This window comes from Heteronotia binoei, chromosome 21, assembly GCF_032191835.1.
Source record: "Heteronotia binoei isolate CCM8104 ecotype False Entrance Well chromosome 21, APGP_CSIRO_Hbin_v1, whole genome shotgun sequence".
Taxonomy (NCBI): Eukaryota; Metazoa; Chordata; class Lepidosauria; order Squamata; family Gekkonidae; genus Heteronotia; species Heteronotia binoei.
In genome coordinates this window covers 25,327,049-25,343,018 of record NC_083243.1, presented here as the reverse complement: position 1 = coordinate 25,343,018, position 15,970 = coordinate 25,327,049, and the positions used below count along the sequence as shown (strand labels likewise).

General features: G+C 45.2%; 1 protein-coding gene across 1 annotated transcript in view; it reads left to right on the top strand.

The window, feature by feature from the left end:
• LOC132589040 (60 kDa lysophospholipase-like) overlaps positions 1 to 15,970 on the top strand; it is a 105,837-nt gene that overhangs the window by 38,180 nt on the left and 51,687 nt on the right. The window contains exons 7-8 of the mRNA XM_060261584.1: positions 8,241 to 8,353; positions 14,270 to 14,455. Coding sequence (XP_060117567.1) covers positions 8,241 to 8,353; positions 14,270 to 14,455 — 299 coding nt within the window. The remainder of the gene's footprint in view (positions 1 to 8,240; positions 8,354 to 14,269; positions 14,456 to 15,970) is intronic.

Sequence of the window (15,970 nt, the reverse complement as noted above, 5' to 3'; positions counted from 1 at the left end):
AAGCAGTTTAGAGACGCACATGCATAGTGAACTTTTTTAGCGATGCTCTTTCAGTGTGCTCCTAAGCATGTCTACTCAGAAGTAAATCCCATTGATTTGAATAGGACTCAGTTAAGTACGTTTAGATTCGAGTCCAGTAGCACCTTATAAACCAACAAGGTTTTGCGGGGGGGGGGGGGTGTCTGCGCTTTCAAGATTAAGAGCTCCCTTCACTGTACTTTTAGAAGCTTCTTCCCAAAAAATCTTATTGGTTTCTAAGGCGCTAGTGGGCTTGAATCTAGCTGTTCTACTGTGGACCAGAACAGCTACCCTGTGAAATTAAGGATGTTGGGTTTGCAGCCAAACTTTTATTTTGAAAGAGAGAGAGGGGTGGGGGGGAGAGAGAGAAAGAGAGAGAGAAAGAGAGAGAGAGAGAGAGAAGGGTTGCTTTCACTTGAATGAAATCAGCTGTGTGCTTATCTTAGTTTGTTGCTGTGAGATTTATGTTCAGATTTGCATAATGCCAAAGAATAACCTTCATCACTTACAGGCTGTTTTACAATCTCTGCCTGTCCAAGTCAGAACAGGTTACTTGGGGTTTGTTGCACTGCATCTGGGGGAAAAAACCCAGTTAAGAATATTTACAATCTAAGCAGTTGCCTAGGTGAGATTCTGGGTGCGATCACATTGGAGATTTGGCCCGACCTAGCCACGCCTCCCCTCTGGATTTAATATGCGCGATTACACACACGCATCTGCCCTCCCAAGTCTCGCCCGTCCTTACCTTGTCTTAGGATGGGCTGGAACTGGATTAAATAGGTACCGGGAACTTCCCGGTAGCAGATCTCTAAAGCGAACGCAGGGCACATTTTCTGGCTGTCTGGATGGCCGGGGCCTATAATGCTCATGGCCTGCATGCACAGGAGGAAAGAAGAAGAAATTGGATTTATATCCCGCCCTCCACTCTGAGTCTCAGGGTGGCTCACAATCTCCTTTATCTTCTCCCCCCACAACAGACACCCTGTGAGGTGGGTGGGGCTGAGAGGGTTCTCACAGCAGCTGCCCTTTCAAGGACAACTCCTGCGAGAGCTATGGCTGACCCAAGACCATTCCAGCAGGTGCAAGTGGAGGAGTGAGAAATCAAGACCGGTTCTCCCAGATAAGAGCCCACACCCTTAACCACTACACCAAACTGACTCTGAATGCTCCTTTTGTGTGTGTGCAGCCTGTGCCTCTCCTGGCAGCAGGGCACAGGGCTATGTGATCGCCGCAGCACGCATCAAAGAGCACCGGCTATTTCAAAGTCGGGATACTGCTGCACTAAATTCCCAGTACGATCTCGTCCTCTGTGTGTGTTTATTTGGAAATTGTAATGCTGTTGCTACAATTATTTTTGTTATTATCTATTGTGTTATATGCTGTCTATTTGTTATTATCTGTTGTGTTTTCTTTAAATCCCACCCCTCCCACCAAGGAAATAAAGGGTGGCATAGGTGGTTCCTCCTTGGTCCATTTTGCCTCTGTAATAATAACCTTATGAGGTAGGCTAGGGTGAAAGAAAGTGGGTGGCCCAAAGCCAGCCATTGAACTTCATGGCTGAGTAGGAATTTGAACCTGGCATTCGCAGGTCTTAGTCTGATAACTCAAGCGACTACTCGCACAGGGCGTCAGGGTTACTCCTCATTCAGCCTTTTGTCGTATAACATGAAAGCTAATCAGAGTTTTGCATACTCATCAATGAAACCATGCTTATATTTATTTATTTGGATATTTATTCCCTGACTGTCTCCCCAGTGAGTAAAAATGCAAGAAGGGCCCCTCCGAATCAGACTAGTGATCCATCTAATCCAGCATCCTGTCTCACACGGTGGCCAACCGGTTATTCTGAAAGGCCAATCACAGCACATAGAAGACAAGGCCTTTTCCTGATATTAGCTTCCACAGCTAGTAGCCACTGATGGACCAATCCTCTATGAATTTATCATAGACCAGTCTTCTATGAATTTGTCTTAAACCAGTCTGTGTTTACCACTCCACCTTATAAAAGCACCTTACCAACTTCATTTTCCCTTCCTTCATAATACCCTCAGAGCCACGCTGGGATCGAACTCAGGTGGTGAGCAGAGCTTGGACTGCAGTACTGCAGCTTAGCACTCTGTGCCACGGGGCTCTAATCTTAAGAATAGTTTCCTGGAAATAACCACCACAGAATAAAATGGTACTGATTTCTGAGTCGACCTGCTTAGGCTTGCCTCCGTAATCTTAGTACATGCAAGGCTTGGGGAGACGAGTGGCGTCTCCTTGTATCCTCCCCCAGTTTATAGGTGCAGGTTGTAGCGAATGCATTCCAGCATCTCTGATAGTAATTTTCCCCTTCTGATATGATTGCTTGGATCCCATGGCAGGGCCTTATGCAATCACCGTCATATGATTTTAGCCTATCGCTCTGTGTTTGAGAGAGGAGGGGTTGTGCCAGTTGTTCCTAAGCCTTATTTTAGCCTGCCAAAATCTCTCCTGTGATTATGCAAATAATATATGTATAATTTATATCCCATCATTAATTCTGTTCCCTTAATACGTTTCCCTGGTTTTATTTGGAAAACAAATGAGAAAGAATTATAAAAGGGGTGTTGCTAGAAGGCTTCTGAACGTTGAAGAGTACTTTCCATCCCAATTCCATCAGGGAGCCAGTTTGGTGTAGTGGTTAAGTGTGCAGACTCTTATCTGGAAGAGCCGGGTTTGATTCCCCACTCCTCCACTTGCAGCTGCTAGCATGGCCTTGGGTCAGCCATAACTCTCACAGAGGTTGTCCTTGAAAGGGCAGCTGCTATGAGAGCTCTCTCAGCCCCACCCGCCTCGCAGGGTGTTTGTTGTGGGGGAAGAAGATAAAGGAGATTGTAAACTGCTCTGAGACTCTGATTCAGAGAGAAAGGTGGGGTATAAATCTGCAGTCATCTTCTTCTTCCAAGTCTCCTTACATTGACATGGAGAAAGGGATTTCATCTGGCCTAGTGTTATTTTTGATTTTTTGCAGTCCCAAGAAAAATTAGCATGATACTACTGTGGAAGCAGGGGTAGCTGATATTTGACTTAAATATCTCTTTTGTTATAAAGGAAATGTTCCTGTGTCTCAAAGCAATTTTTAGAAAGATCATAACTGGGTCACAGAATGTGGGATTCACAAGGGGAATTTGGACTGCCTATCAGTAGAGGTACCTGTGGGCAGTATTCAGCTGTGATGATTGCAGGAGGGTGTGATGTCACTTCTGGGTGGCACTCTAGGAATTTCCACTAATTTCTGTGGCAAAAACCATAAAGACTAGGCAAAATTCCTAGAGCAGGGTGTCCCCAACACAGTGTCTGTTGGTGCCATGGGACCCATCGATACTTTTCCTGGTGCCCGCCAAGTGTTTTTAGCAAGTGGGTGGGGCCAGATGGGGCTTTTGCCCAGAAAGACTTCTGATTGGCCATTGGAGATTTGATTGGCTGTGCAGATTTTTTTAAAACTTTGCTTTGGCAACAGTTGCACAAAGATCTTCACTGTGTGACTGAAGATAAGCCGTGGCAGCCATTTTGTGACTGCAGCCACCATGCTGTATCAGCATTCCAAAGGTGTCCACAAGCTCAAAACGGTCAGGGACCCATGTACTACAACATCACCATCAACACCATTTCCTCCCCATTTTTCCTCCTGTTCTCCAATTTATCGAGAATAGGGGATAGCTTGCTACCAGCTATCCAAATGGCAAACTTACCTTGCAATCACATTCCAAAGAATACTTACCGTGGCAATGGGATGCAACATCGGGGAGTGGGGCTGTTGCCTTCATTCCTTGCTTATGGGCTTTTTGGAGCCATGTGGCTGGCATAGGCTACAGGAGTTACATATCTCTTGCATCAAATCCAGCTGTGCTTCTCTTATGTCCTAACACAGTTTCCCAACCTGTGGGTCATGACGCCAGTGAAAGTGGGTCACGGGCTCTTGCAGTTGTCTTAATGTGCGTGTGCTGTGTTTGTTTGTTTTCTAAGTTGGTTCCCACAGCAGGGCTTGTGGGTCACCTTAGCGAAAAGACTGGGAACCACTGTTCTTTCATCCCATGCGGTGGTACAAATGCAGAGGCAAACAAGCCACAGACATATGGGCTACAGCATGTTGTGGTTAGAGTGCTGATGAGTGTTCCCTCTAAGCTGAGTTAGCGTGAGCTAGCTCACAGATTTTTAGCCTCCACCTCACACATTTTTGTCTTTGCTCAGGAAAGATGACTCCAGAGAACACTAATTTATGCAGTAGCTCACAACTTTAATGCCAGCAGCTCACAAAGTAGAATTTTTTCTCAGAAGTCTCTGCAGCTTAGAGGGAACATCGGTGCTGACCTAGGAATGGTGTGTTTTGGGGTGGGGGGTGGGGAATGAAGATTTGAATCCCTGCTTAAGGATGACATTGGACCAGATACGACCTCTCAGCCTAATCCATCTCCTGGAGTTGTGAACATAAAATGGAGGAAAGGAGAACCATGTAACCACTCTGAATTCTTTGGAGGATGGGCCTGGTGAAAGTGTGGTAGATACACACAAAATTGTTTCACAAGTTAGGATTCATAAGTATGCCTGTGAGGTTTTTGTAAGGCCCCACCTGTAAAGTGTAGATGTGATAAACACATGGGGTACCCTGTTGGGGTGGAAAGGGGGCATAAAAATGTTCTAAATAACATGTCTGGTGACTTGGAAGACACCAGACTTGGATTTTTACCCCACCTTTCACTCAGAATCTCAGACTCTCAGAGCGGCTTACAGTCTCCTTTATCTTCCTCCCCCACAACAGACACCCTGTGCGGTAGGTGGGGCTTTCCCAGAAGCTGCCCTTTCAAGGACAGCTCTATGGGCGTTTTCACACTGACCTTAATCGGCAGCGACGTCCCTCTTCACCGCACAGGATCTGCGCGGATTTCGCACCAATTGCTGCGGAGCACCCGGAAGAGCCGCAAAGTCCCGCGGCTTTTGCGGCGCAAATGGAAACTGGTTTTTGGCGGTTTCCATTTGTGCCGCAAAAGCCGCGGGATTTTGCGGCTCTTCCGGGTGCTCTGCAGCAATGGGTGCGAAATCCGCGCAGATCCTGGGCGGTGAAGAGGGACGTCGCTGCCGATTAAGGTCAGTGCGAAAACGCACTATGAGAGTTATGGCATACCCAAGGCCATTCCAGCAGCTGCAAGTGGAGGAGCTTGCGGTTTTCCCAGATAAGAATCTGCACACTTAACCACTACACCAAACTGGCTATTATTCAGCTGCACTATCTGAACCAAGATTGGCTGCATCTCCCTGTTGCACGAACACAGTGGCACGTCGAGCTTCGTGGTCCTATGTAGGAGTGGTGTCCTCTTTTTCATAATGTAAAGGCACATTTCTGCTTGAGAACATGTGTATGTTCATCAGAATAGGGTCAGTACTAATAAGGTAAACTGTATGTACCAATGAACTCTGAATGCCAGTTGCTGGGTGGGGGGTAGCGTGGCGGGGGGAGACCACTCTGTGTCCAGCTGTGGTCCTTTTGATGCATTTGGTTGTTCAGTGTATGAGACAGGATGCTGGACTAGATGGACCATTCGTCTGATCCAGCAGGGCTGTTTTTATGTTCAAAGAGCAATACTTGATCCCAAAGGGGATCTACCTTGGAAGCACATCCTGCTAACTTCAGCCCAGGCGATTTCTGACCTCGGGGCTGCATTCCAAGTACGACGGATGCTTCCAAGCTATGTAGGCATGAGCGGCGCATGCACCCATTAACAGCGCCCTGTAAAACTTAACAATTACAACAGCACAAAGAGAGCTCTTGCTTTTCCAGACTCCTCCTCAGCCAGACTGTTTTTTGTGCATTCCCACAGTTGTTCGGATGAAAACGAATTGCGCCACGGACGGGTTGGCATGCGCCCGCATTGTCCCGGATGCAGCAATCCTCCCAGCCTTTCCGGATTTTATTTACACGCTGTTGCCTGCCGTGCGTGGATAGTGCTCCCCCCCAGAATTAATAACGAATGATTTGGCATTTAGTAATGGAACTCGAGAGTGAATATTAGTTAAACTGCCGGCATCTGGTTCGAAACGTATAATCATACTTAATTGAATCATTGCCATTTTATTTAATCGCTAGTAACTGCATTATAAACTCCAGAGATGATTAGTGGTAAGAGTAACAACAGCTGTCTTTGAAACATGTGGGAAATGCGTGTCACGTTGACGCCCCGGCAAGGTGGCTTCGCTGAAGGTTTTCCCTCTTCCCCCGAAGGCGCATGTTAATAGAGTTGCCCTTGTTAAGTCAAAGGAAGTCAAAAATACCAATGCATTTTTATACACTGGAGCACCTTCATGCCATTCTAGTGCTAAAAGCCCCAAAACTGCAAGCCATATGCTTCATTTGCAGCCATCAGTGACATAGCCAAGTACTGTGGCTTATCACTGCAGAGGAGTACAGCCCGGGTTGACATTCAGCAGCTTATTATATTCCCACAGGAGTGAATGCTGCCCCCATTGGATTGGATCCAAGTCTGGATGTGATCAGATGGCACTTCTGCTTAGAAGGGGGGGGGGGGGACACTAGAATTGGCAAATTGTCCTGCAGCCCCCTCTTTGGTGAAGAGCCATTTTGGTGTAGTGTTTAAGTGCACGGACTCTTATCTGGGAGAACCGGGTTTGATTCCCCCACTCCTCCACTTGCACCTGCTGGAATGGCCTTGGGTTAGCCATAGCTCTTGTAGGAGTTGTCCTTGAAAGGGCAGCTGCTGTGAGAGCCCTCTCAGCCCCACCCACCTCACAGGGTGTCTGTTGTGGGGGGAGAAATGTAGGAGATTTTAAGCCGCTCTGAGTCTCTGATTCAGAGAGAAGGGTGGGGTATAAATCTGCAGTCTTCTTCTTCTTCTTGAAGCCCACACTGATCCTGAGAGCCTCCTGAACGTTAGGAGCAGCTTTCGGGATTGCAAAGAGGTCATGCCCTGACCTGGTTGGCCCAAGCTTGCAGGATCTCATCAGATCTTGGAAGTTAAGCAGGGTCGGCCCTGGTTAGTATTTGGATGGGAGACCACCAAAGAAGTCACTGTGCCCTGAAAGGCAAAGGTAAACCATCGTAAGTTAAACACATGCCGATGATAACGCTTTATAGTGATTCAGACCTTTGGTCTATCAAGGTCAGTACTGCCACAGGAGGTGGTGGTGGCTACAAGCATAGCCAGCTTCAAGAGGGGGTTAGATAAAAATATGGAGCAGAGGTCCATCAGTGGCTATTAGCCACAGTGTGTATATATATGTGTGTGTGTATGTATATATATATATATAAATTTTTGGCCACTGTGTGACACAGAGTGTTGGACTGGATGGGCCATTGGCCTGATCCGTGGCTTCTCTTATGTTCCTACTGTCTACTCTGACTGGCAACAGCTCTCTGAGATCCTAGGTGGAAGGTCTTCCAGATCCATTGAAGTAGGCATGCCGGGGCTTGAACCTGGGACCTTCTCTGCATGCAAAGCAGAGGCTCTTCCACCGAGCCACAGCCCCTCCCCAAGTTGGCTGTGACTTGATAGCACTTAAAACACACACACAGACGGACATCACATAAGACCAGGGCCAAATGAGAGACAGCAATGGCATGTATGTTCACATCCTTCAATGTATAATTCAGGCCTAAAAGCTACTACACCCCCCACCCCCACCACGCCGAAAGGAAGGAAGGAGCTGCAATACTGGAGGATTATTCACTTTTCCCTATGTGCCAGTTCTCTGAATGATGCTGGTCCTGAAAACCGCTGGGGCTTAGGTGGGGGAGGGAGGAAGTATCAGGTTCAGCTGGGGAAACAGCTCAAGGGAGATAGTTAATAACTTCTCCCCTGTGGTGTGGCCCTAATCTATACCAAGTCACCCCTGGCGGCTGTTACTTGTAGGAGATGCATGCACTGGGGCCTCCTGGATATCCTTCATTGCTTGGCCTGGAAGAATTTATGCCCCAGGCTTCAGAGGGAGAAAAAATGCATTTTTAGTGGCTGAACAGCTCTAGCTTTTGAGACTATCACACTTTAACTGATAGCTCTACCTGATTTAATTTTACTGCTTTCCACTGTTTTAATTACTGAATTGTTGCGCTCCTATTGTTATATATAGTTGTGGTTTGCCCTGAGCCTGCTTGTGGAGAGGGCGGAATAAAAATAAATAAATAAGCCAGGTTTGTCAGGAACGGCCATAAAATGGAGCATGTTGTGTTTTCTTTGTTATGTCAACAGTTAACTGGGAAACAGTGTGGAGGGCGAATACCACCAAGAAGTTTGAGGTCCACACCAACATGAACAGCAATGTGGGGCTGCTGCGAATCTTCCCAGGGATCACCACTGCTGCGGTAAGTTTTCCTTGCCTGAGTTTCTAGAAGCTTCTTGAGAAGGAAAACTTGTGATGACACCAGAGTGTGGGAGGGCAGATTACATATAGCAGCAAGGAAAGACACTGGTATTGCTGAGCCGCTCCCACAGCGCCTTTGTGTGAGTTATTTTTAGTCAGCAATCCCATAATAATATGTATATAGGAAAGCACTCTTCTCTAACAGCATAATTGAGGTGGAGGTGGCAACAGCCATCCAGATTTTTGCAGTTCCAGTAGGATAAACTTTGGGATGAGGGAATGAAATTATTTTGTCCCGCCATGTCAGAAAGGGACGAGATATTGATCCATGAGATCGAAGAAGTGGCAGCGCAGTTGCCTGAAAAGAGAGCTAAAGAGCCTAATTCATCTCACCCGCCTTACTTCCTGTGTCTTGGTAAAACCAGCGTATCAAGCCATATGTGATCTATTAGCTTTCCCAAATTCTCGCAAGGTGTCCTTCCTCATGTGAAAATCCAGCCATTATCTGCATTATTCTGGGAAGGTCAGGGAGGGAGATTGCTTCTCCACCACCATCAAAAAAAAAATCCTGAATGGTCGAGGACCTGTCTATCTAAGGGACCGCCTTTCCCCATATGTTCCCCAGAGAGCACTGCATTCGGGAACTCAAAATCTGTTGTCCATCCCTGGACCAAGGGAGGCCAGACTAGGCTCTACACAGGCCAGGGCCGTCTTGGTGGCAGCACCAATGCTGTGGAATGCTCCCCCTGAGGCCATAAGAGCTCTGCGGGATCTCTTCCAATTCCACAGGGTTTGTAAAACCGAACTTTTTAAACAGGCCTATAGTAACTCTTGGGAGAAGGCTGCCGCTTCTATGCTGCTGGGCAATTCCACCAGAAGGACCACCAATAAATTAATAGAAAATCTAATATAATCTGATCCGCCTATGTTTTAAGATTCTGTATAGCACTAATATTTTGTTTTAAATTGTAAATTGTTTATGTTTTATCATTTTATACCTTTAATTGAGATTGTTGGTTTTATTATGACAGTCAGCCACCCTGAGTCCATTTTGGAATGGGCGGGATATAAATCAAAAGTAAATAAATAAATAGATAAACAAACAAACACAGGTGCTCATTCTCTGACCAGTTGCTTAATCTTGAGTACACTGGAACACACGTGAAGCTGCCTTTTACTGAATCAGACCCTCGGTCCATCACAGTCAGTATTGTCTACTCATATTGGCAGCGGCTCTCCAGATTCTCAAGCAGAGGTCTTTCCCATCACCTACTTCCTGGACCTTTTAACATCAGGGGTGCTGGGAATTGAACCTGGGGCCTTCCTCACGCCAAGCAGATGCTCTGTCACTGAGCCACAGCCCCTTTCCTTGTTGCAGCCTGCTTCCTGGGAAGGCAGAAACATGGCCTGCCTTCATACCACCCAGTTATCTTCTGAATCCATCTTCTCTCTCATGCTGAATTCACTGGCATATGCTTTTTAATTATTGGATCTTAATAGTTCTATAGCTGCAAGAAAAAGATTGTGATCAGAAGGCCTACCAGGTCTGTTTCTACTCTGTTGTTCCAAGTGTTACAGGGCTGCCAAGCCCCCGGTCCGGGCGGGGCTTCCCCTGCCTGGGAGGTTCCCAATCCATCGGCCTACCCGGAAGTGATGTCATCCTGCTGGTGACGTTGCGCGGCGACCACTCTAGGCATTTCTGGGAGAATGCTATGGTTTTCCCAGACACTCTAGCCATTTGGAGGCAAAACTCTATGGTATGACGATGTCACTTCTGGGTGACATCATTGCGCCGTGCGTGCTGGTGCATGCAAGAGGACAGTCCCTCACCAGGAGCTTCAAGGTACTTGGCAACCCTAAAGTGATATCCTAGTTAATAGCCAGTTTTAATATTAAGTTACCTCTGTGTGTCCTGAAGCCGTGGCCTTGGTGTCCTCGCTCTCATTATCATTTCAGAGAACTCTGAGAGAGAGCATTATATATATATAATTTTTTTGGCCACTGTGTGACACAGAGTGTTGGACTGGATGGGCCATTGGCCTGATCCAACATGGCTTCTCTTATGTTCTTATTATCAGGACTCACTTTGTAGCAGGACCTCCTTTGCATATTAGGCCACACACCCCTAATGTAGCCAGTCCTCCAAGAGCTTACAGTAGGCCCTGTACTTAGAGCCCTTAGTACATTTAAAAAAAATGTACTAAGAGCCCTGTAAGCTCTTGGAGGATTGGCTGCATCATGGGTGTGTAGCCTAATATGCAAAGTAGCTCCTGCTACAAAGCGAGGCCTGTGTCATTATAATCAAAATGCACACATTTTGTCCATTTGTGAACCATCGGGACTGTCCACTTTTCTATCCTAGGCTAGCTGATCTCTCTTTGGTATGCTTTTCCCCTGTGAATTTTTATGTGTATGTATATACGGTATATATATCCCATCCTGAGGGATTGAATCAGGCAAATACTATATATACACACTAGCATTACTCGCTTCCCCATTACAGAAAAGTAATTTTGTATTACTTTTTGTAAAATATCCGAGCACCCTGTTATCCGTTTCCTTGTTTGCAGTGTTATTAGCATTATTACTCTGTTCAAAGGCATGCTTTTGATTATCCATACTTTCTGGATTGACCCTGAGAACGAACGAAGCTGCATTTGGTCAGCAAGACCACAAATATCCTTTTCAAATCTTTTGAGAGCCGGCTTCTTCCTAAAATGGTGATTTCTTTTTAAAAAATGCATAAGAGAAACCAATTTTCTGTGACAGGATATACTTTAAGATAGTTATTGTTTATCAGTTGTAGGATTCCTTCAGCATTTATGGTGTTTTTTCCTCCAGCGTACAAGAAAACATTTTTCTGCCAAAGTGGCTCATTATCTCTAATATGAGAGCCAGCTTGTAGTAGTTGGACTAGGAAAAGGGAGACTAGGATCGAATCCCCCCTGTCCTATAGAAGCTTGAGGGATGTGAAGAGGACAACCAAGATGATTTGAGGGCGGGAGCACCTTCCCTATGAGGAAAGTCTGAAAAGTCTGGGACTTTTCCATTTAGAAAAGATACAAGTCAGAGGGGATGTGGTAGAGGGACGGATGGTGGCTCAGTGGTAGAGCATCTGCTTGGTAAGCAGAAGGTCCCAGTTTCAATCCCCGGCATCTCCAACTAAAAAGGGCCCAGGCAAGTAAGTGTGAGACTCTGGAGAGCTGCTGCCAGTCTGAGTAGACAATACTGACTTTGATTTGGTATAAGGCAGCTTCATATGTTCATATGTAGAGGTTTGTTGCTATGTACGGGACTTTATGTTTGGTGGGAAGCTTTTGCGTGCACCCGGGCAGCAGTGGGAAACGCTAGAGACTCTTGATTGATTTGAACACTAAGCAGTAACCAATGTGCAGTCTTGGCGTGAAACTTGACTGCCTTGATTTAGCATGGGAATCAGTTTGTGTGTGTGTGTTTTGTTTGCATGTATATAAGTGGGGCTGTGGCCCTGCCATTTTGTCTTAGTATGTAGTTACCAATAAAGCATGTTCTTGATTGAACTCTACTGCATCAAACCCAGTATTTAACATTTATAAAAATGATGCGTGGGGTGGAGACAGTTGACAAAGAGAACTTTTTCTCCCTCTCCCAAAGTACTAGATCTCAAGGGCATCCAGTGAACCCTCTTCATACACAACTTCTGTAGGAGAGTAGGGATGCGAATCTCAATCTCCCAGATCCCTAATTATCTTCCACACCCTCCTTTGTACTTTCTCCAGCTCTCCAGTGCCTTTTTTGAGATACGGTGAGCAGAACTGTACACAGTATTCCAAAAGAGGCCACGCCATAGATTTATATAGGGGCATTACAATGGCTGTTTCATTCTCAATTCCTTTCCTAATAATCCCAAACATAGAGTTTGCCTTTTTCACTGCTGCCATCGACTGGGTTGACCCTTTGATTGAACTGCCCCAAGACCTTTTCGCTTCTCTGTCTCAGCAAGTTCAAACCTTGTTAGCCTATACTTTCGTCCAGGGCTTACTTTGTAGCAGGAGCTCCTTTGCGTATTAGGCCACACACCTCTGATGTAGCCAATCTTCCTGGAGCTTACAGGGCTCTTCTTACAAGACCTACCGTAAGCTGCTGGAGGATCGGCTACATCAGGGGTGTGTGGCCTGATATGCAAAGGAGCTCCTGCTACAGAGTGAGCCCTGGTTTTGTCCAGACAGACATTACCTTACACTTACCAACACGGAAATTCATTTGCCACATTGTCGCCTACTAACCCAGTGTTGTTCTTGGAGCTGTTCATGCTCAACCTTGTTTGTTTTTTTTTAAACAATTTATTGATAACATATGGTGACAATATCTGTTTATGTCATTACTATCCCTAACCCATATGATATTTTCTAATCCCCCCTCCCTCCGTTACTAGACTCCCGCTGAAGTTATATACTTGAGTTCACTTATAAAGGTACCCTTAACCAATCAAAGTTCAATTTCTCCCTTTTCTTATACTCATTATTAAAAAATTGTCCAATGTCCTTTTAGATTCCACTCTTTTTCTATATATCCTCTAAATTTCTTCCACTCCCTTTTAAACATTTCCAAATCATAGTCTCTTAAAGTTCTTGTCCAGACATACATTACCTTACACTTACCAACACTGAAATTCATTTGCCACATTGTCGCCTACTAACCCAGTGTTGTTCTTGGAGCTGTTCATGCTCAACCTTGGTTTTCACCACCCTGAATAATTTTGTGTCATCTGCAAACTTGGCCACTACACTACTCACCCCTAGTTCCAGATCATTTATGAGTAATCTAAAAAGTACTGGCCCCAAAACAAAATCTTTGTGGGACCCCACTGCTTATTTCACTGCATTGTGAGAACTGTCCATTGATAGCTACTTTTTGCCCGTCCTCTTGTCCCATGACTGCTACATTTACTCAGGAGTCTTTGGTTGAGGTACTTTGTCAAAAGCCTTTTGAAAGTCCTAAATATATAATGTCTACTGGGTCACCCTTGTCTACATGCTTGTTTAGTTTCTCAAAGAACTCCAAAAGATCGGTGAAGCAGGACTTCCTTTTGCAGAAACCATGCTGATTTTCCCTCAGTAGGCTTGTCCCTTTATGTATCTGACAATTCAGTCTTTGATTACAGTTTCTACTAATATGCCTGGGACAACTGTTATGCTGACTGGCCTGTAATTTCCTGGCTCCCCTCTGGATCCCTTTGTAAAAATTGCTGTAACATTTGTTTTTCTCCATCTTCTGGTACAGTGCCTGAATCTAGTGATAGGTTACATATACAGGTTAGTAGATCACACAGAGGAGACCATAAAGCCAGGGCCAGTGCTAGGCTTTCTGGCACCCTAGGTGAACCACCCACTTGCACCCCCCCTCCCCAATTTTTAAAAATATAGGGAAATTGAAGAGCACCAAACTTGAAACTTTTCACATTTTTAATTTACTGATTTTTAATTTTTTTTTAAAAAAGTGATGTTATAATTTTTTTTTTGAGAATAAGTGCTTGCTGGCCATGTTAGGAAGGAGGGTGGCAGGATAGGATGAGGTGGGAGGCCAAGTCACACATTGGGGAGAATGGGGTGGCTTGGCTTTGTTGAGGGCAGCTTGGTGATGGGAAAGGACAAGGTGACAGCAGTCAGGAGCCAGAGTCATGCATAAGGGAGGGGGCACCCAGTGGTGCCCCCTAAGCCAGGTGGCACCCTAGGTGACTGCCTGCTTTGCCTACTCCCATGCACCAGCCCTGCATAAAGCAAAGGAAGGGAGGTGAAAATTGGGATAAGCGGTGAAAGGGCATGTATTAATTCCAGTGAGAGGGGCTTAGGGTTTGTAGGGTAGGGTGTGTGTTTGAATACTGGAAAAAGGTGTATTTTGAAAGGTGTACTTGTTACCATATTTTCCTCTCATGCAGGTAAAGGCATTTCTTCAGAGTCCAGTGGAGGGGGTTGTACTTGAAACCTATGGAAGTGGGAATGCCCCCAATAACCGCCCAGATTTACTAGAGGAGTTTAAGAAGGCAACCGATCGCAATGTAGTGATCCTGAACTGCACCCAGTGTTTGCGAGGATCTGTGTCTTTAGTCTACGCCACAGGAAAGGTAAGAAAACAAAAAAGAAGAGTTGGATTTATACCCTGCCCTTCACTTGGAGTCTCAGAGCAGCTTACAGTCTCTTTCCTTTCCTCTCCCCACTCCTGTGAGTTAGGTGGGGCTGAGAGAGCTCTGAGAGAACTGCTCTTGAGAGAACAGCTCCGAGACAACTGTGACTGACCCAAGGATGCCCAGCATGTTTAGTAGGAGAGGGAGAATCAAACCTGGTTCTTCAGATTAAAGTCTGTCACTCTTAACCACTACACCAAACTGACTCTCACAGAAAAACGATAATGCTGCCCACTATATATGTAGTGTTGAGTTTGCTGTTAGGATCCTATAGTATTGTGTAAGTGGATATTTTTTATACAAAGAATTAGGAAGAGTATGTAGCTGCTTGTATTGGAAGGGAGAGAACTCATTAGATTCAAATTTAGTACTTTTGATTCAGCAGGGTCTTCTGCAAGATTTTGCCTTCCCATATAACTTTTGAGAGACACAACATAATTAAACAATGAGAAGAAAAGTGATGATTGATCCAACTGCCATAACCATAACAATATCTGGACATGCTTGGGTTTTATTAATGATGACGCATATCCAAGACCTGATGACAATTGCATTATTTTGGAAATCCTTGAGCATATTTCAGATGTGTTTATGTGCACTAGCAGTTCAGAAGCTGCCATATATATTTTGGTGTGACCAGTACAAATGTCCAGAGGTCTTCAAGGTGTTGACGATGGCTAAGAAACCCTAGCACATACTCTTCCCTTCCAAATGTTTGATGAGTGAACTGGGATCTAGAAAGCCTAAAATGAGCGGCAGAAGTAATATCATTCACAGCCCTGCCCTCATAACAATCAGAAGAGTTGGGTGGGAACCAAAAGTGACAGTGTCAAGCCCTGAGTTTGGAACTTGCAGTTTTTAATACCTTGTTTTGCTGTTATGCCCCCAAATCAACCAGACATTTTCACCAATTCACAGTTCCTAAACTGGGTGCAAAATTGTCATGCCTCACTAATCATTACAGCGGACTGTTGTGACGTGAGAAGGTATATTTCCTCTTTGCCTGTCTCATTTAATTAATGGGTCAGCTCTGAGTCATGTGGCTATCTTTCTAATCATAGGTCTTTTTTTTATTGGCTTGGCTTTTCCTCGAAGTGTGTTGACACTTAAGTTTTCTCTAGGAAAAGACGTGCTGTGTCTGCCCCTGTAACAACGTAAAAGGAATGGAAGCAAGCAGTGTCAGATGCTCATCTTCAGCATGAGTTGAAGTTGTTCCCTTTGAAAGTGTGGAAGTACTAGATTATAGGATCATTCTATGGGACAGGCTACCTATAATCTGATCTAATGTTGCATGTATAGTTTGAGGGTTGCTGTTTAAGAGCCTTGCCTTCAAATTGCAGGGATTTTAAAAAATAAAATAAAATAATTACATAGGTGTAGCAGAGCAAGCAGTTGAATTATGGACTCCTGTGGTAGAGATCATGGCCAACGTGCCAAGTGCTGTCCCATGTGTCT